Genomic DNA, 21266 nt, shown 5'->3' on the forward strand with positions numbered 1-21266 from the left:
TCAAGTGGTCTTCAATTCCTTGCTCTAAAGCTTAAGTCCTTTATTTCATTCTTCAAGCTCATCGAATGTAAAAACCCATTAAGTGATCATTTGGGCTTGAACTTCAAATTACCTACAAAAAAAGTTCACATTCAATGATGGACTTTGGGTGGTCGTCTACATGTCACAATATCCGCGAAAGATACTCGAGGTGCATGTTGATCCCCTTCATCTCTCCCTTACCGAAAAGAATTCTCCTCTAGAGAATTGTGTCGAAAGTACTCATTATACATGTAGAGACCCAAACCAGGGAAAATAAGGAAATTAGATAAGAAAGGAAAATTTTTAAAAAAGGGAACAGCAGGCTTCGTTAACGAGGTCTATGTTCTCGTCGACAAAGGTCCTAACGTGGTTCGTCACTGAAATTTAGAGCTTCATTGACAAAGAGATCTCGAACGAATTGAAAATATCATACTAGGGTTCGTTGACGAAGGAAGAGGTTCGTGGACAAACGTCCTTCTGTAGCTCGTCAACAAAGACGCCACTTCGTCAACAAGTTTGACCAGGTCAAGAGGGCTATAAATAGGATTTTTGTTTGCTTCTTCATTAAGAAAGCTAAATCTCTCTCTTTCTCTCTCTCTCTCTCTAAGGTTCTTCACATTTCGTCGCCCGAATCGACGATCAGAAGTTACCACGAGGATCTGAGAGTGAATATTTACAATCCTAGCGGAGTAGATTCTTGATCTCGGGAAAAAAGCTAGGATTTAGTTTTCAAGTGTTTGGATTCTTTTTCAGATATATGTAAGGGGATTAAGTTAAGTTAGTTTTTTTTTTTTAATGAAATTAAACCGTTTGAAATTTTTATGAAGTTAGTATATTTATGTTTTCAGTTGAGATTTCTAAAGCTGACCGTTCAAAGGATTCTTTTTCAAACCTAGGATATACGTTATGGTATTTCAGTATAAATGAACGGTGTGAGGCTTGGTTTTATGTTTTAAACTATATATGCTATGTTTTCTTGGTTGCCTACAGGCTATATTTAAAGTATAGGAAATTGTGTGGTAGGCAAATGATATGTATGTACTCTTTTGTAACCAAAATGATGAATTTTTGTGAAATACTGGAACTTCTTATGAAAATACAAGATTATGTTTATGGCTGTGATGGCCAAGATGATGTTTACGGCCGCGAGGGCCAGGATTATGTTTAATGGCTGTGAGTCAAGTTTTATATGACAGCCAAGGGCTGGAGATTTTAAATGACAGGTTATGTGAAATGAATATGAAATATGTTTTATTACTTAAATTGCATGATATGCTTTAGAAATCCTGTGGACCATTATGTTATGAGTATGGTACCATTGCTAGGAATTATATATGTGGCCATGTGCGCCCACACTGTTCTGTAAGAGTGGTGCGGGTGGTTTCAGTCGATTAGCCTCAGTAGAGGGTGTACCTAACCTGGAAGCCCGGACTTTCAGGATATAGTAGGGCAATCGGAGCACGCAAGAAATTGCAGATGCCTTCGTGGACAGTGTTAGACGCGGATGTATATTTGACTTTGTCTAGGTTGATCATCCTAGGCTTAGTCCAACCTTCGGGCAGCACAGCCCTAACCATGAGGGTTTATACATGGCGTTAGTCCCAAGGAATATCTTTTATGCATATCTGTATATTAATGTAAATGATGTTATGTGATTAATGAACTATTTATGTCAGGAAAATGAATCAAGTTTTTCCAACTGTATAAGTACGTATGATGTAAAAACAACTATTTTCGATTATATAAAGAATGGATGTTTTTCTATAAACACTAATGGGCATGCTACCCACACACTGATATTAACTTGATCACCCTTACCGAGAAGTGTCTAGTTTTGGATTGGATTGTAATATGGATGTTTGGAAACCTATATGTATTAAAGAACTTAGAACTCTGGTAATGTATGCCTTGGAGATTGTTGTATTACTTCCGTTGCATGTTTATTATTATGAGATGGTATCAGGTACACAGACGTCACATAAGTAGTACCCCGAGATCAGGAGGAGTTCGAGGCATTGCAGGTGGTATCAGAGCCTAGGTTTGTTAGGTTTTGCAAACTTTGACCAGTTTAGGATTACCAGAGTATAGGTTAAAATGAGTTGAGGATAAGAGTCAATAAGTTAGGTGGGTTTTAGTCTGGAGACTTGGAGGCAGATCTTGGTCGACAGTCTTCTGTGCTTTTCCTGGAATGACGATTTTAGGAAAACCATGGTAAATCCATCAATGGTTTCATTTCGAGGTTGAGAGGCTAAAACTCGAAATCTAAGTGGAGACGTGAGGTTAAGTGAGCATATAATTGTCCTAGAGTAGGGATAGAGGTCTATATGTCAACGGTTTTATGTCGGGATTGTTTGACCTGTCCTTTTAAATTAAGAATTTTCGTGTCATGGTATTTCTTCTTTTAATAATTGTGTTCCTCATGATAAGAATGAAATATTGAACTGGGTTCTATCTCATTTACAGGATGGACTCTAGGGGAAAGGACGTGGATGTCATGGGAGATTACCATGTGGACACATCCAGTGAGAACGATGTCGATGCTTTTGCGGTGCTGTGCAGTATAGCGCGACATGCTAGGAAGGAAACCCGGAGGGATTCCAGAGAGCAGGATCAGCCAGCGGCTAACAAGGGCTGCACATTCCAGCAATTCACCCAGACGAATCCATCGGCGTTTTCTAGAGGCTCGAACCCGATTGTAGCAGAGGATTGGGTTCAGGAGATGGAGAAACTATTGGGGGTGCTGAAATGCACGGAGGAGCAGAAGGTTTGGTTTTCCGCCTTCAAACTGGTGGGGGGAGGCAAAGAGATGTTGGACATCGGCTAGGTTGGTGGAGGAACATTGTCCAGGGTATGTATTAATTTCCTAGACCTGTTTCAAGGAGATATTTTTTAGCAGATACTTCCCTATTGCCACTCAGGAGGTAAAGGCTAAGAAGTTCTTACGTTTGACCAAGGGTCCCATAACCGTACAACAGTATGCGGCCCGATTTGTGGAACTGTCCCAATTCGCTCCACACATGGTCCTAGACGAGCCGAAGAAGACTCGGATGTTTGAGAGAGGGTTGAGACAGTCAATACGCGCGCAGGTGGCGGAGTTATTGGTCCAAAGCTTTACTGAGCTAGTGGACAGAGCCCTAGTGGATAGAGCCATGGCGTCAGAGGCCAGTATTCAGGAAGGGGGGAGAGAGGCGAACTAGAAGAAGAGACCCTTCCCTCAGAGTTATCAGTCCAGCTCCAGCCAAAGCTCCTGGAAGCGGCTTGGTAGTTCATCAGGCCAACGGCAAGTGTCAGGATCTCGAGCCTCACAGGGGAGTTCTCAAAGTGCCACTTGTCCCAGATACCATAAATATAATTAACCTTATAGTTTTCTTACAAAACTGTCATTTTAATTTTAAGAGTATTTTATGATCACACAACACATCTGATGCACTCCATTTTTCTTAACGTGTTTTAATTCTATGTACTATATCTTCGTCAATTTTCCCTTAAGCTTGCATAATATATCCAAGATATTTGAATCTATTAGTGTTATTAATCTCTTAATTATCAAGTTTAATCTTCTCTCCATTGATGCTCCTTACATGATTGAAATTACATTATATATATTTTATCTTATTCCTACTTATCCTAATTCCTTTACACTCTAATGTGGCTCTCCAAAGTTTTAATTTAGATTCCTCTCCACTCATACTATCATCAATCAATATGATATCATTTGCAAACAACATACACCAAGGATCTCGTTTTGAATATTCCTAATAAGTTCATCAATTGTTAAAAGTTAAAATATAAGGGTTCAAAGTAAAACCTTAATGTAAACCTATTATGATTGGAAAAAAAATCTTTAGATTCATCTCCTATAGTTCTCATGCTAATCACTAATTTCTCATATATTTTTTAATTACCTCAGTGTAGCTACTGTAAACCTCCTTCTTTCTTCAGACCTATCAAAGAACGTCTCTACATACTTTCTTATATGCTTTCTTTAGGCTAATAAAAATCATATGTAAGTCTCTTCTTTTTCCTAAACTTTTTCATTAAAATTTGTAAAAGATAAATAACTTATGTTGTTGATCTCTTAAGTATAAAATCAAATTATTTGTTTGAAATCTTCGTTTCTAGCCTTATTCTATGTTCAATTACTTTTTTTCATAATTTTATCACGTGACTTATAATCTTAATTCCACAATGGTTATTACAGTTTTGAATATCGCCATTATTTTGTATAAATGTATTAACGTACTTTTCTTCCATTCTTTTAATATTTTCTTGATTTTTTATAATAGTATTGAATAAATTAGTTAACCAAATATTTCCTTTATACATTAAACATTTTCAAACTTCAATGGGTATTTTTTTTGGTCTTATAGATTCCTCACTTTTCATTTTTTTTTTTAATGTCATCTTAATTTCAAGGACTCTAATCTTACGCATAAATATCTTATTTTTAGCCTTCTCTTTATTTGCCACTTTTAAGTCCAATCTTTCAATTTGGTATTCATTAAACAACTTATCAAAGTGTCTTTGCTACCTCTCTTTTATGTTTCTTTTCTAATTAAGACATTATCATTTTTGTTTTTTATATATTTTACATCACTTAAATTTTTACACTTTCTTTCTCTAACTCTAGCAAGTTTATAAATGTTTTTGTTTCCTTTTTTATATCAAGTTTAGTATATAAAGTATCATAAGCTCTATGTTTAGCTTCACTAATAATCTTTTTTTTTGCATTTTTTCTTACTTTTTCATATTTTTCAAGATTTTCAATATTTATACAATTTTGTCATATTTTATACTAATTTCTTTTCGTCTTAATGACTTTTTGAACTTCTTGATCCCACTACTAACTTTTACTCCTCAAGTATCTTTCTTTGGATTCACCTAAAACTTCTTTTGCTATGCTTGCGATAGAATTAATGGTATTTTATGATCACAAAACACACCTAACGCACTCCTCCATTTTTCTCAACATGTTTTAATTCTATGTATTATATCTTCTTCAATTTTCCCTTTAGCTTGCATAATATATCCAAGATATCGAAATCTATTAGTGCTATTAATATTTTAATTATAAAGTTTAATCTTCTCTCTATTGTTGCTCCTTACATTATTAAAATTACATTTCATATATTTTGTTTTATTCCTACTTATCCTAAACCTTTTAGACTCTAATGTAACTCTCCAAAGTTATAACTTAAATTTCGCTTTGCTCGTACTATCATCAATCAACACGATATCATTTGCAAACAACATACACCAAGGATCTCATTTTGAATATTCCTAGTAAGTTCATCAATTATTAAAGTAAAAATATAAGGGTTAAAAGTAGAGCTTTAATGTACAACTATTGTAATTTGAAAATCTTTAGATTCTCCTCCTACAGTTCTAATGCTAATCATTACTCTCTCATATATATTTTTTAATGACCTCAATATATCTACTGTAAACCTCTTTCTTTTTTAAGACTCATCAAAGAAAGTCCCTAAGTACTTGATTATATGTTTTCTCTAGATTAATAGAAACCATTTGTTAGTCCCTCTTCTTTTCCCTAAACTTTTTCATTAAACTTATCAAAAGATAAATTGCTTCTGTTGTTAATCTTCTAGGCATAAAACCAAATTAATTTTCTAAAATCTTCGTTTCTAGTTGATGTAGGATGGTTTTAAGTAGCCCTAGTCCTTCAGTTGATCCTCTTTGTAGAACACACACACACACACACACACATACAATATCACAATCATAGGGGAGAATTGAATTATTCAAGCATGAACATCACAAACATATTCTAGTGATCACAAGTTGTTAAAATTTTGAAAACATATATGATTTGGTTTAAAAGCTCTTAGTTGATCATTTCATTCAAGTAATCAAGTTTACTTTAAAAGATGCTATATCAGAAGTCTTAGATCATAAGTCCTAGTGTACAAATCAAATATCCCTAAGCATGGTACTAGCAATCATGTTCATGGTGAAAATCTAGGAAGATTCAAAGAGAATGAACAAAGGTTTCAATCAAGAATTTGGGTAGGTTTTCAAGACTTACAAGGGACTTTTAGGGATTGTTTTAAATGGTCACAAACAAGGAATTGAAACGATCTTACCAAGAGGTTTGGAATGACAAACACCAAGGCACACGAGTACTCAATTGCACCACGAACAAGCTTATTGAACCTTAGGAATCTTGAGGCAAGAATGAAGCTTGAGGGAGGTTGTGGCCGTGAGCTATGAAAGAGGAGTGAGGTGTGGAGTGGTGATGATGATGTTGAGGTCGTCATGGTCTCTCACCACCCAATCTCTAGGGAGATGGAACGTAACCTTTTCTTTTTTTTTTTTTTAATAACAATCTTCACAATCTGAAGCAAAAAATTCTTTTAATTCATAATGCAACGATCCATTTTACAATAAAAGTTATGTATATTTATAGCCTTACATGAGTATGCACATGATTTGCACATGGCTTCTTAAGAGATTAAAGAAAATAAAAAAATTGAATAAAACATTTAAAACATAGATAATGAGGTTCCTAGGAAATAGTTTGTCATAGGAAATAAGTGCCTAGAAACAAGAATAATTATGATAGTGGAGTCTAGGAACTTAAAATGAAATAAATGCTTCTTGAAAGACCAAGACTCTTTGACTTGCAAGTTGTCATCCTCTTTTTAAGCTAGCTTCCAATAGAAGCTTCAATTGTAAGTCTCCCCATGTTGTGGCTGAATGCAGGGGGGAGGGGTGATTTTGGTCCATTGTTTCATGGATCTTCAAGTGGTCTTCAATTCCTTGCTCTAAAGTTTAAGTCCTTTATTTCATTCTTCAAACTCATCAAATGTAAAAGCCCATTAAGTGATCATTTGGGCTTGAACTTCAAATTACCCGCAAATAAAGTTCACATCTAATGGTGGACTTCGGGTGGTGGTCTACATGTCACAATATCTACGAAAGATATTTGAGGTGCATGTTGATTTCCATCATCTCTCCCTGATGGAAAAGAATTCTCCTCTAGAGAATTGTATCAAAAGTACTCAATATACAACTCTGGGTTGAGATGAAGGACATCATATTTAAGAATCCAACTTCTTTCTAATAGTGGCTTCCCTTTCCGTTTGACCAGAAACTTTTGGTATGTTTTAACTTGTGTGTATGTTGTTTTATCATCCAAAATATCTTAAATTTGCTCGAGTTTCTTTAGTAGGACTAATGGTGGTGGCAAAGGTAAATTTCGCTTTTCTGGTGCAACTGCAAGGTTAGTAGGACTAAGTTCTGCAAAAGAATTAGCTTCCAAAAAATGTGTGAGATCTTCAACATTAAATACACTGCTTATACCAAAATCATTAGGAATATCTAATATGTAAGCATTAGAATTTTTTTTCTTGAAAACTTTGAATGGTCCCATCTTTTTGGCATTAAGCTTTCTTACCTTTCCTAAAGGAATATTTTCGTGTCGAATTCAAACCATAACCATATCACCTTTCCAAAATTCCTACAACCTACGATGTACATCAGCAATAGATTTTTAACGTTCATTGCTTAAATTAATTTTCATTCTTATCTGAGAGTGTAAATCATGTATATGCTTTGCAAATGTATCAGCCTGCTCACTCACTTTAGACTCAGGTGGTAATGGAATGAGATCTACAAGCTTCCTAGGATTATATCTCGTAACAACCTAAAATGGGCTAAGTCCTGTGGTCCTATTCACTAAACTATTGAATGCAAACTCGGTCATAGGAAGGCATAAATTCCAAGCTGTGATGTTCTCACCTACCAAACATCTCAATAGGTCCCCAAGGCTCCTCTTCACCACTTCAGTCTGTTTATTAGTATGCGAGTGATATGCACTAGAAAATTTGAGCTTGGTACCTAGTGAAGCCCATAAGGTTTTCCAGAAGTAGCTCACAAACTTCACATCCCTATAAAAAACAATGGTTTTGGGAAGACCATGAAGTCTCACTACTTCCCTGAAAAATATAGTGGCAATCATGTAGGCATCATGTGTATTATTGCATGGAATAAAATGTAACGTTTTTGAAAATATGCCCACAACAAAAAACAATGAATCATTTCCCTTGGAAATCCTGGAGAGACCTAACACAAATCCATACTAATATTCTGACATGGGATGTGTGGCACGGGCAATGGGGTATACAATCCTGAGTTCTGTTTCTTACCCTTCGTTGTCTGACAAGTATGGCATTATGAAACAAACCTAGCAACATCTCTCTTCAGACTAGACTAGTAGAACCTATCCTCAATCATAGCTATGATTTTATCTTTACTGAAGTGACCCACAACACCTCCAGCATGTAATTCCAAAATCAGTTGGTCACATAGAGATGTGGATGGGATACCTAGTCTAGCTCCTCTAAAAAGAAATCCACCAAGAATCACAAAGTCTGGGTGAGATCTAGGAACTCCCTGTAGAAAATCAGAAAATATATCACAAAAGTATTTACAATGAGAGTACTGTTGCTTGATGTTATTGAAGTGAACAACTTTCAGATGAAGAGTCTGTATAGTGGCTACAACTTGGCTCAAAGCATTCGCAGCCTTGTTCTCAACACCAGCACCTTGTTCTCAACACCAGCTTAGTGTTTGAGTACAAAGATGTATTTATGTACGTACTCAACCCATGTCATATGTCTATGCCTTAGCTTCTTTTGAGTATGTAAGTACCTAAAGGCCAAATGGTCTGAGTACAAGACAAACTCCTGAGGAAGGAGGTAGTGTCTCCAGTGTCGTAGTGACTGTACTACAACATAAAATTCTCTATCATAGGTAAAATATCACTGTTTTTCCTCATTCAACTTCTCGCTAAAGAAGGCTATGGGGTGTCCATTATAACTAAGTACTCCTTCAACGCCGACACTTGAGGCGTCACATGCAACCTCAAATAATTTCTGAAAATCTGGGAGGTGTAGCAGTGGTGTCTTAGTCATCAAATATTTTATATCCAAAAGGCTTTTGTCGCACATTTCGACCATGTAAATTCTCCTTTCTTGAGGTAGTTCGTAATGGGGGCCATGATGGTGCTAAAGTTTCAAATGAACCTCCTGTAGAATGTGGCTAACCCATGAAAACTCCTCACATCATGCATATTCTGAAGAGTAAGCCAATCTCTAATGGCTTTGACCTTATCAGGGTCAACATAAATGTCATGCTCAGACACAACAAAACCAAGGAAGATGACGTGTGTAGTCATGAAAGTACACTTCTTTAAATTAGCATACAACTTTCCTCCCTCAAAACCTCAAACACTCTCTTTAAATGGACAAGGTGCTCGTTCTTAGTTTGGCTATAGATCAATATATCATCAAAGTAGACTACAAGGAAGTGTCCAATGAAATGCTTTAATGTATGAGTCATAACTCTCATGAAAGTACTCGGTGCGTTAGTTAGCCCAAATTGCATGACTAACCACTTATATAACCCATCCTTCATCTTGAAGGTAGTTTTGCACTCATCTCTCAGTTTGATAGTAATTTGATGGTTTCCACTTTTAAGGTCTATTCTTTGAAAAAATATTGGATCCTACCATCTGATCAAACATATCATCTAGTCTAGGTATGGGAAACTTATACTTGACGGTGATCTTGTTGATTGCTTTACTATTGATGCACATCCTCCAAGTGTCATCTTTCTTGGGAGTGAGGAACGTAAGGCGGGAATATGGACTCATGCTCGCTTGAATGATGCCCTTTTCTCTCATTTCATTCACTTGTTTCATCAACTCCTTTTGTTCCCTAGAGTTCATTCTATAATGTGGTAAATTAGACAAAGATGAACCAGGAACAAGGTCAATGACATGTTGAATGTCTCTCTTGGGAGGTAACTCACTAGGTGGCTCAGAGATGACATCCTTAAACTCATAAAGTATGAGTGATACTTCTAGTGGTGTTTCATGCTTAGGAAGGGATGTCTCAGTCTCCCTAGTAACAACCACATACACTACTTGTGTATTGCGAATCTCCTGCTCAAACTGTTTTACTCATGATATTCGATGATTTTCCACTAGTTTTTGTCTTTTCCTTTTCTTACCTTTTGGCTCTAGTGGACTCAAACAATTCTCTTGCCATTACACCTAAAGGAATAAGTGTTGGCGTGTCCATTATGTGAGACATCCAGATCATACAACCAAGGTTGTACTAACAAAATATGGGCAACGTCCATAAGAATGACATCGCACCAAGTCTTGCCCTCATAATCACCAATCCTAATGGGGACTAGGTATCTATCACTTATGGGCATGGTATTGGCATCAACCCAAGCCACCCTATATAGTTGTGGGTGTGACTCAACCTTCAATCCCAACTTCTTAGTTACGGATTTAGACACAACATTCATGCAACTACAACCATCTATGATTATCTTGCAACTTTTATTCTCACACTTGATGTAAGTATGGAAAATAGAAGTGCAACGCTAGTCCTCCTGATCCTTGGAAATGATCATAATGAGTCTTATTGCACTCAACTAGGCACTCTCATCTGGCTCACTTGATAACTCATCCTCACTAGGCACAACTTCAGGAACATATACTTGATCCTCCTCAGGCTCGTCCTCACCATCTTCCCTATCAAGAGCCAAGTTCCTGGTGGGACATTATTTGGCCAAGTGTCCTTGTTTATGGCACCTGAAACACACTGCATTGCCAAAACTTTGGTGAGAGGATCTAGTCATGGGTATTTTTCCCTTGTCCATAGGCTTCTAGACTGTGGGATTGCTCCCTAGAGAGGTGCCTTCACCTAATTGCGCTGGTCGGGACTTATCATAACTCTGTACCTTTCGAGAGTATGACTCATTTGAAGAGGTACCAGACCATTTTCCCATAGAACCTTTATTCATTTGCTTAAAGTCATGAACTAAATTATAGGCTTGTTCAATAGACTCAATGTGATGGGTAAACAGTTCTCTCCTCAGTTTAGGCTTTAATCGTATGCAAAATCGGGAGATCTGCTGACTAGCAATCTCATAGACACCACATATTATAGACAACTCATCAAATTGACTCATGTATTTTGACACAGTCATGCTATCCTGATGCAAACTATAAAGTTAATCCATAAGGCGCTCTCTATAGCTAAAGGGTACATACTTCTCCCTCAACCTTTCCTTCATTAGGTCCCAATGCTCAATGGGCCTATCAGCTAACCTCGCCTCTTGCCTTTTGACATTCAACCAATGGAGCTTGACTTGCCTCGTCAACCTTATTTTTGCAAACTTTGTAAAAAATTAGTTAAATTAGTATTTGTGCAATTGTTATAGATTTGTGACTATACAAATTTATCTTGAAATTTTTATTTTAGTTATGAATTTATAAAAAGAAGGATGTTTTTTAGGAATAATATGAAAAAAAAAAAAAAAAAAGTCAACTAAAATTTTGAACAACTTTTTCACATACACATGTACATGTACAAGTACAATTAGAGGATTGTAAGTGAGTCAAACTTACTCCTTGGACTTAACTCGTTCCCTAATTTAACTCAACTCAACTTGATTATGCTCAAATTCGAATTAATTGAGTATTTTAATAAGTCAAGTTTCTGGTTTTTGTAATACTACTCGAGTCAAGTTTGAGTCTAATCGAGCTTTTTGATTTGATTATTTATATTATATAAGCCATATAATTTTTAATATTAATTTATAATCAAGTCGAAATCAAGTTTTAATAACTTGAAGCTAAGTCGAGTTCGTATTTAACAATTTTGACATCAATCAAATTGAAATTGAGTTTTGAGTTTAACATTTTTAAATTGAGACCAATTCAAAGATTTGACTCTAACTTGAATACTTTTTTTTGGTAACCGCATTGTATTGCCTTAAGCATTTGCTTGCAATAATTATAGTCCCATGAAATCAGCTTGTCTGACCTTGTCGAAATAAAATAAAATAAAATTTCTCGAAATTAACATAATAGCCTGAACTAAGCTAAACCTAGATCAATGGCGGACAAAAAAAAAAAAAAATAGATCCTCCCATCACATCCTACCAACTAATAAAAACATTTCAAATAATATATCTTACATGATAGGACCCACATATAATCTTATGGAACCCACTATATGGAGTGTTTTTATTAAATGGTAGGGTGTGATGGTCCTAGCCAGAGGACTTAATTTTTTCTCATCAAGAAGTCAACTCGGCCCTTACAATAAGACGTGCTACAACCAGGGTAATTTGAAGCCAATACATTTAGCATGTCTTCCTAATATGGTCATTTGATTTTTCCTTATTTTTTCTTGAGAAATATATATATATATATATATATATATATATATATATATATATATATATATATTCCTAACTATTTTATTCAACATGTAATAAGAAAAGAGTAGACATTCGCATGATAAAATTTGGAAATAATTATTTCCTAAATATTCCTTATTATGGACTTATGAATTATTTTATATTATTATTTATTTTATAGTAATAACATAATTTTTTGTATAAATAATAATAACTAGACTATTAAAACTAATCTATTCTTGAGAATAAACATTTTGCAAACAAAACATAACCTAAATTATTAATTTTTTCAAACACTTCTCTATATCCTCAACGAGGTCTTTGACATTTTTGAAATTTTAGAGATCTCTGTCTTCTCATTAAACCTCAAGGTAAGCAAGTGTGTTTTACCCTAATATTAATAACAAATTTAAAAATATTTTAAAAAAATATTATTCAGAATATGTTGATATATATCAGCCAATTCAAAAAATAATTATTAACACATTTTAAATAAAATATTTATATGCTTTAAAAATAAAATTCTTAAATTTAAAATTGCATCTTTACCATGAGTCGAACAAATGTTCAGCATGCATGTGTATTTGTGTGTGACATTGTGTTGACATCAGCAGTTCAACTCGCCAGCTGATCAATTAAATGCCTTCTCTGGGATGGCCACCGACCCAAGTTTTAAAATCATCTTCAATACGATCTTATTAGATGCATTCAAAGATACTAAATCAATAAATAAAATGGAAAAAAAAAGTCATAAAAAAGAAACCCAAAACTGCATACATTCCACTCCTCCAGAGAGCCAAATTCACATCAAACCTAACTATAGCAGTATGAAATGATAAGATCTTACAATGGTGATAGGGGTTCACTCTTTCACTTGCGTTTTATGGAAGTCTGGGAAGAAGCAGGTTGTAATTTGTTGTATAAAGGAGTGCATCTATGGTGGCGGATTATCATAATCAACACAAAAGTATTAGCAGCCAAGAACAAGAGGCTTCCTATCCAAAGCTGTAAGAAGACATTCTTCCCTCTAAACTCAAGGAGGTAGCCCCACATCAGCCAATGCATTTGAGCTCCCATCCATATCAGAACGCAGCCTAAGCCTGCCTTGAGCTTCATGGTGCTCCATGGTAGTATTAGCGGCAACAAGCAGAAGAACCACACGAAATATTGCGCTGTGATTACCTGTAGATGGAACAAACCCATCACTCTAGTAAGTAGAAAAGTGATTTTCTGAAATTCATTCTAAATTTCGTATACAGGCTAGCTGACCAAGAAAAACCATCTTGATTCTTCACAATCGTTTGTTCAGAATTCGTACTTCTAATTACTATACCCCACGAGTACTCAATTTTCCAGAACCAACATTTTATATTTGCATTCTCATGCACTGTTCAAACTAAACTATCTAACTAGCTCTAGCCAGCTCTAGCCATATTGACGATATCTACTGCATCAGAATTTGTGCATAAAGGCCCCCACAGCTCTCATTTTTGAAACAGCACCGTCAGAGAAGACAATGAGTGACCAGCTGGCAGTGGAGATAAGTTCAGCCCTTACAATGCCAAGGCTGGTGATAAGTGAGGGATTTTCTAATAAAGATAGGAGGTGCCGCCCTCGTTTACAAAAAAAAAAAAAAATTCCTCGCGTAGTGATGCCTCTGGGGAGTCCTGTGAGGAAGGCTCTGCACCTCACAAAGCTGGATCCACAGGAAACTTGGCTCTGCATAACTGAGTACAGAAATGGCAATGCCTGCTCTGCAGCTTTCTACACCCAGCAATCCTGAACAGGCCCAGGCTCTTGTGCTCCCTGTGGCTTTGACCAAATTTGCTAGGTAAATCAATTAATTAAATCCACCAATTTAAGGAATTCTTGATGCATAATGTTATACAAGTTGAAATGGGCTTTTATGAGGACATTGACAAAACCAATCTACAGTATACACTATAAAACCCACCATTTAAGGAATTCTTGAAGAGTAATGCTATACAACTAGACTTTATATACAAATCTGACTTTTCTGAGAGGATATGGGCATAATCCAATCAACATACTTTGACTAAGAGTATATTATCAAACAAATCTAAAATTTTCCAAGTTGAAGAAACTTGGAAGTTCACGAACTCAAATACAATACAGTTCCGCTGTGCTTGGGAGCATGAATTTCAGACTTCGGATTTGGACAAAATTCAATACAAATTTGTATTATATCTTTTTCAAATCCACACAAATCCATATCCAAGGCCAGTTCCAAATATAGGGTTCATGTTTTTCTATTCACGATAGGAACCTTATTATTGGGAGCATTGGTTGGTTGCTGGACATGGGGAATAATAAGTCCAAGTGTAGCATTCATATGGCAACTTTACACTTAATAGCTACTTAGCAAGCTCCATGAATCTGCCAAACTTGGATGTGCTACAGCAGATACCTCCAACTCTCCACTACTACTTTTGGTATATATATGACTTAGATTATAGTATACTAGCAATTGGACACACGTGTGGCCTGTATGGTACATTCTTATTTATCTTTTATAAAATTGTTGAACTTTGTATTTTTATTTTTCTTATTTTTATTCCTTTTGCAGCAATCTGTTTTAAAGGGGTGCCTTTTCAGATAGGAAGGCGGTTTTATTTTGATTGTTTTGAAGTTTCTTTTTTTTTGGGGGGGGTTTGTTTTTCCTTAGGAGGATGTCTTATTCTCTTTCAACATTATTTCCTCTATAATGAAATATCTCTACTTTTTCTATTAAAAAATAACCTTGTTAAATACATTTCTATTTTTGTACCATCAAACCGATATCACAAAATGATCTACTATAAGTTGGACAAAAATATGATCTGCTAAAAAATTTCAATTGAGATTTCTAATTTTTTGGAATATTTTAAAATATTGAAAAATTGATACCTGAGAAAGAGTTGTAGGTATTGATTAGTTGTTAGGTAGTTATAACCAATTTTTCTGTTAGTTTTAATTAGTTATCTCTATAATATATTATCTCAAACAATATTTAAGTTTTTTTGTAATGATATTTTAGGAAATGCCAAGTGGACACCAAAGTGAGGGAATCACCTTTATATATGTAATAGAAGAGGGCTAAGAAACCTACTTCTCTAATACAGATGTTTTATGGAGAATAAACTGATTATATGTTGTAGTCAGAGACTTACTAGTTGTTTGGTTCACAAAACCTCTGAGGATTCCCAGGAATGTGAGTTGGGAATTCTTGATGCCCATGTTTGGTCACTACTATAATCCCATGTTGCAAGCATATGGGATTCCCTAAGAAATCCATTATGTTTACAGAACATGTCCGTCTATTTCATCAGACAGGATTCTCAGACATGTGATTCCCCAAACCAAACATTTAACTATAGTATCATTAAATCCTATATATCCTGATGTCAATTTTAAAAATGAAAAAGAAAAATCTAGTGTGGTGATAGTCAAGTTATAGATTTCACAATATGGAAGCGGTTATGTAAGCAATTCAAAAGTAATTTCTAATTCATGTACCTTATTGAATGCTACAAATGCCACCGTCTGCACAAAGAAGCAAAATGGTAGGTCCCGTGCACAGCAGAAAATGAGAACTAGCTGCACCATAAATTGAGGCAGAAATGAGATGAGCTTTTCCACCACTGAAAACTCATGTCCATAATGTAGATAGATATGGTAGAAATATATAGAAAAGTTGTGTCTTGGATCAGTCCGTGTAAGATGGTACAGCAGTGCCTCGTGCAAGAACTCCCATCTGTATAGATAGAAGAAAAAACCAGTGCAAGCAAAAAAAACAGCCCCAGAGACCAGCCCAAACAGAAGTCTCCCTCTTGTAAACAAGCCGGTCAGAGTAATCCATATATCGTATAGATTCACTTTGCTGCTAAAACCTTGGGCCAACTTTCCCTGACTAGAACTCCAATTTGAAAGGGTAGGCTTTTGACCAAATTGATAGTAAAGTGGATCCAGAATTATAACAATAGGAAGTGCATAGATTATAGGGTAGATTCTAAAATGGACAAGTAGCCCATACCAAACTGCAGCTTGTAACACTTTTCCTGCAACCAGAAAACAGCATTACATCAATGAAGTTACAAAGCAGAGAAATATTACCGTCTAATGTTAATGCATAAACCAGAGGGGGCCTCATACTGCTCATAAATCCTACATCACATCTACAAAATGTGTAACAAAGCCAGCCAAAGGAGTCTCCCCACTCATCTACAGTCTGTCCCTCTCTCCTTCATTCACCCTTTCTATTAATATTTCTAACAAAGAAAGTTTCTCCAGTACACATGGCGCAGAAAATATTGCCAGATTATACACTAAAGGCATCTTCACCAGCCATAAGTCAGAAATAGATTATGCCTACATTATAGAACAACTAAGATTTTCCATAGTGAGGAAATTGTTGTGTTTAAATAAATATAATGAAAGATTTCTGTCAGGGTTATGGCCCCTCCCCGACAACCTTGAAAAAAAAAAAAAGTGTGCAAGAACCATCTTTTCTTCTCCTGCTTCCACTTAGGCCAAGTTTATATGAAAGCTGCTGAGATAGTGAAAGTGCCTCCTCCTTTATGCAATTGGATTGAGGAATTGGATAGGCTTACAGATTTTGATGGGGGTCCTTTGGCTGATTTAGGTAGACTTGTTCTGCCAGCTTCACCCTATCAAATTTCAAGGGCTAAAAATAGGAGGATTTTCAAGGATCTTAACGGCAGTGTAAGTGAAGTTTTTAGTAACACTGGAAAGGACATTTTAGGTTACGATGTAGGACAAGAAGCAGCCTGCCTTAAGCACAATTTCAAGCCATTTCACACCTTCATTTAGTGTTGAGAAAATATATATATAATCATCATTGATGAAAGATGCCCTATGAATGTGGTTCCTAGAAAACAGGTCACTCATATGCAACTTCATCTAGAACCTCACCCAGAGCCTTCTGACATATCTTGGTTGATAATACTACTTCTTCGTGTTAGTGAAAGATGTTTGGTTCCTATCCAAATGGGTGACTATTTTGATAATGTTTGGTGTGATACCATACCCATTAATATTGGCCATGTACTCCTTGGCTCTCCTTGGTTGGATGATTTGGGTGTGACTCAAGGATATGATAACACATATGACTTCCACTATCATGGCAAAAAGATCATTTTGAAGCCCACTCTACCAACCAACCATGACAAAGAATCTGCCATAGTGACTCAACTCGAAGACACTTTCAAGCAAGGAAAGAATGTGTTTGAAGACATCCAAAGTCTTTCAAACATTCGTGTTGTTGAGTTAGTCATTCCCAATGTGTTCATTGATTCCAATCTCAATTCAAGTCTATGGTGTTGCAAAAGGAACGTGGTTGCATCACTTAAGATTAGCTTCCAAAGAGTCCAAGTTCGCTTCTTACTTGTGATCCTCTAACAATTCAAAATTTGAGGCTGATTTTTTTCTAATTGGGGGAAATTTGATGTAGGACAAGAAGTAAAACCATGGGAAGATCCTTGTTGGAGAATAATTCAAAAGAATTGGGATCAAAGGCTTGTTGGATTTAGTTAATAGTTAACAGTGTTTAGTTTAATTAGTATAGGATTGCGTGTATTTGGGGGACTTGTTTGTAATATTTGTGTATTTTAAGGGTATTTTTGTAGTTTCATGTAGACTTTTACGGATATATGTGTAATTTCATGTGTTAGAGGCTTTCTTATATAGTGTGTGAAAGCTATGTAGGAGGTAGCTGTTGACGAATTTAAATTTGAAAGTGAATGTGAGATTTGCCCCTTGTATCTCCTCTCTTCTCTTTTCCTCCTGTTTCTTCTTCTTTCCTTCTCCTTTTCTACATTCTCCTATGGGTGCAGATTCTTGATGCTGCCCTGCATCGCTATATCTCTCAATTCAAGAGATTTAGCAAATTTTGTAAGTTGACTTTTTATGGCTGTTTTTGTTAGCCTTTAAATGCCATTCCTTTGTATTGTACTCTGGTTGTACCCTTTGATCTGATATATGGACTCTTACCTATTTCTAAAAAAAAAAAAAAAACGTAAAGAGGAATTTTACAAACAAGATTAATTGTCTAGACAGGGTATCCTCCTTTCAACCAATGTTTAGCCACCTTTACCAATGTTTATGCATTGGAAGAAAACTACCTGATTTGAACATCAATCTCTTGAGAAGATTCACCTTTCAAGAGTACCATTGTCCTTCCAGTATTTTTTATCTTCCTTCGTAATATAGTTAAGTTGAATATGAGCTTGTGGGTAAAGACACCGCAGAACCCAATTATGCAGTATCACACAAACAGACTAGAAAGAAATAATACTGGAATCTCAAGTGAAACCACTGAATATTATTAATTTGCAAAGCTGTTAGAATGAAGTAGAATATATACCATTTAAGAGACAGATGATAATCCACAGAACCATGGCACAGACAACAGGCTCACAGTTCCCACGGGTTCCAATGGTGAATGTGAATGGATTGAGCAGCCATACCATTACAGAACAGGTGCACAGATTCTCGGGCACCCTACGTAGCTTCAAAATGCTGCGAATAAGCAAGCCCACAAGTAAATCTGCAAAGTAATTATTACTTCATTTTAGTATGGTTGGTGACTAACAATATTTATATGGTTATTATGTGCTCAGTGTTTTCTCTATCTCCTCACAATTTGAGCCCAAAAGGAAAGATGAATAAAGTAGCATCTCACAAAGAGAGAGACAAACTTAAGACTAAACATAGTGAGCCACAATTTTCTCAGAAAAGAAAAATAATGTCTTGCATGACCAGAACAGCTGCATGGTCCTAGATTTCCAAAAAATTGTTCAAATTTCCATTGGAATTTCTGCTTTCCACCACCCTTGGAATTGAAATGGCACTCAATTTCCATCAAAATTTCCATGAACCATCGAAATTTATGAAATCTCAAAATTTCAGAAAAAATTTTCAAAAATTTGACAATGGAACAAAAACAAACTTGAAGTTGAAATTGTTAAGATTAAAAACTCAAATCAAAATTTCTCTCTTGATAAAAAAATTTTTTTTATTGAAAATAAAGATTATTATAAGAGGGTATGAATGATAACTATCATACTGTTGAAACTTTCTGCAAAATCAAACACAGATATTAACTATGACATCTTATTCGACCTTTTATGTCTAAATTAGCTATATTTGACTAATATCTTATTTACTTATAAATGTCATTTATAATAACTGAATATGTTTAATTTGCAATGCAATTATTGTATCTTATAAACCACATGCCTACGGCTTGTCACTGATGCATCTTATTTATATATTTTAGTTGCAAATCTTGCATTAAAATGCCCATTATGAGTTTCCGAAGTTTCATTAAAAGAATTCCATCTCTACTTCTAATTTTCATTGATTTTTAAAATTAAAATTGACATTTAAGTGGAAATTTCTGTACTTTTGAAGCCACAAAATTTTAGTCAAAATCAAAATTTAAAACCCTGGACAATGCAAATTGAGAAGGACTTGGAAGTTCAATGCCAGACTATCATTCAATCTAGTTAATGTATATCTTGTTGTATCATCAAATATCAGCAGATATTTTTCATCCAGAGTTTCCCAATGTAGAAGATATTGGAAACTAAATTTAGTAGACACAACAATATATACTGATACCGCACATCAATCAGGGAACAGACAGATACGTAAATGGCGAACGACACCCATGCTCGCTTTGTTACATCAAATAGACCGTGTGGAATAAAATGATGCTATTTTCAATTTATGTACCTAAAAATATAATATCGAGAAATTTTCCACACCTGCAGCCGAGAAGAAAATCTTCCCCCATGAATGATGGATAATTGAATTTGGAATGAGTAGGAATGCGAGCAAAGGTGAGTACCGATATGTAGATCTTTGGTAAGGGGATTTTCCCGAGGCAATCAAAGAAGCAGCATCGGAAAAGACAAGATAATCAACATCCGTATACCTAACCTCCATATGAGCATCTTGCCATTCCCCATAAATAATTAAGAAAACACGCAGAAATGCGGAGAACAGAAGCAATGAGCGAAAATTTACCATTTCAGTTGCTGGAATAGATGGGACCCAAAACCAATCTAGCTCAGTGGCTCTTTAGAAGCTCCAATACCATTCTTGCTTAAGCGAGAGAAAAGAAGAAAGAGAAGCCGACGATCACGGGAGGGAATACCTGGCAGGGTCTACGAGTTGTGGTGGCAAGGGTTGACATTGGAGGGGTTTTGGTGGCTGCTGAGTGAAGAAGCAAGCTGTTGGCAATACAGAATGGATGCACAGATTCATCTAAGAAATAAAATAATTACTTCTGAGAGTTGCTGTAGCCATAAACACACGCAGGCGCGCGCAGAGAGAGAGAGAGAGAGAGAGAGAGAGAGGACCGGGCGAATGCGGAAGTAGCAGCGAGAAGAGTATTTGACGGAAGAGGTAGTTTGCTGGAAACAAGTTTTGGAAACACGATTTACTTGAAGTTGCTTTTCTACGCGGTTTTTGATTTGGAGAAATATTCTTTGAAAATCGATTTCTGTTATGCTGCTTTGCTCTTGCTGAAGTTGGTGACTCTTGACAACCATTCTAGACTAAAGGGAGCTATGCAATATTATTTTTATTTTATATATATATATATATATATATATATTTGTACAATAAGAAACAACATTATGATAATTTATTTGTTTAAGTTACTATTTTTAAAAAAATATTTTTTGTCAATTTTTATTTTTTAAAAAAACAAAAACAAAAAAATATCCAATTTTATGACTTTTAATTTTTTTTGTAACATATTTTCAGAATATTTTAATATTCAAAGTTAGCTTCTTATTCATCAAGTAATTAAGTTTCATTCAACCCAATTCATTCCTCCTCTACAGATTATATACGCAAACTTCTCATTTTACGATTGTTGGATACTGCCAACATAAGTTTCATCTTATCTTCATGCTTTTATTTCTTGAGACTTTACAATTTTCAATTTCTTGGTCCAATTCCATTGAATTAGG

General features: G+C 35.4%; 1 protein-coding gene across 1 annotated transcript; it reads right to left on the reverse strand.

The window, feature by feature from the left end:
• Window positions 1-12934: 12934 nt before the first annotated feature.
• Window positions 12935-20843, reverse strand: LOC131154257 (GPI mannosyltransferase 1). Its single transcript, XM_058106917.1, has 4 exons — window positions 20052-20843; window positions 18647-18829; window positions 15781-16322; window positions 12935-13446 (listed from the first exon to the last, which is right to left on the reverse strand). The coding sequence occupies exons 1-4, from the start codon at window positions 20314-20316 to the stop codon at window positions 13135-13137; spliced, it is 1302 nt and encodes a 433-aa protein (XP_057962900.1). The 5' UTR covers window positions 20317-20843; the 3' UTR covers window positions 12935-13134.
• Between the last annotated feature and the right edge of the window lie 423 nt (window positions 20844-21266).

This window comes from Malania oleifera, chromosome 1, assembly GCF_029873635.1.
Source record: "Malania oleifera isolate guangnan ecotype guangnan chromosome 1, ASM2987363v1, whole genome shotgun sequence".
NCBI lineage: Eukaryota > Viridiplantae > Streptophyta > Magnoliopsida > Santalales > Ximeniaceae > Malania > Malania oleifera.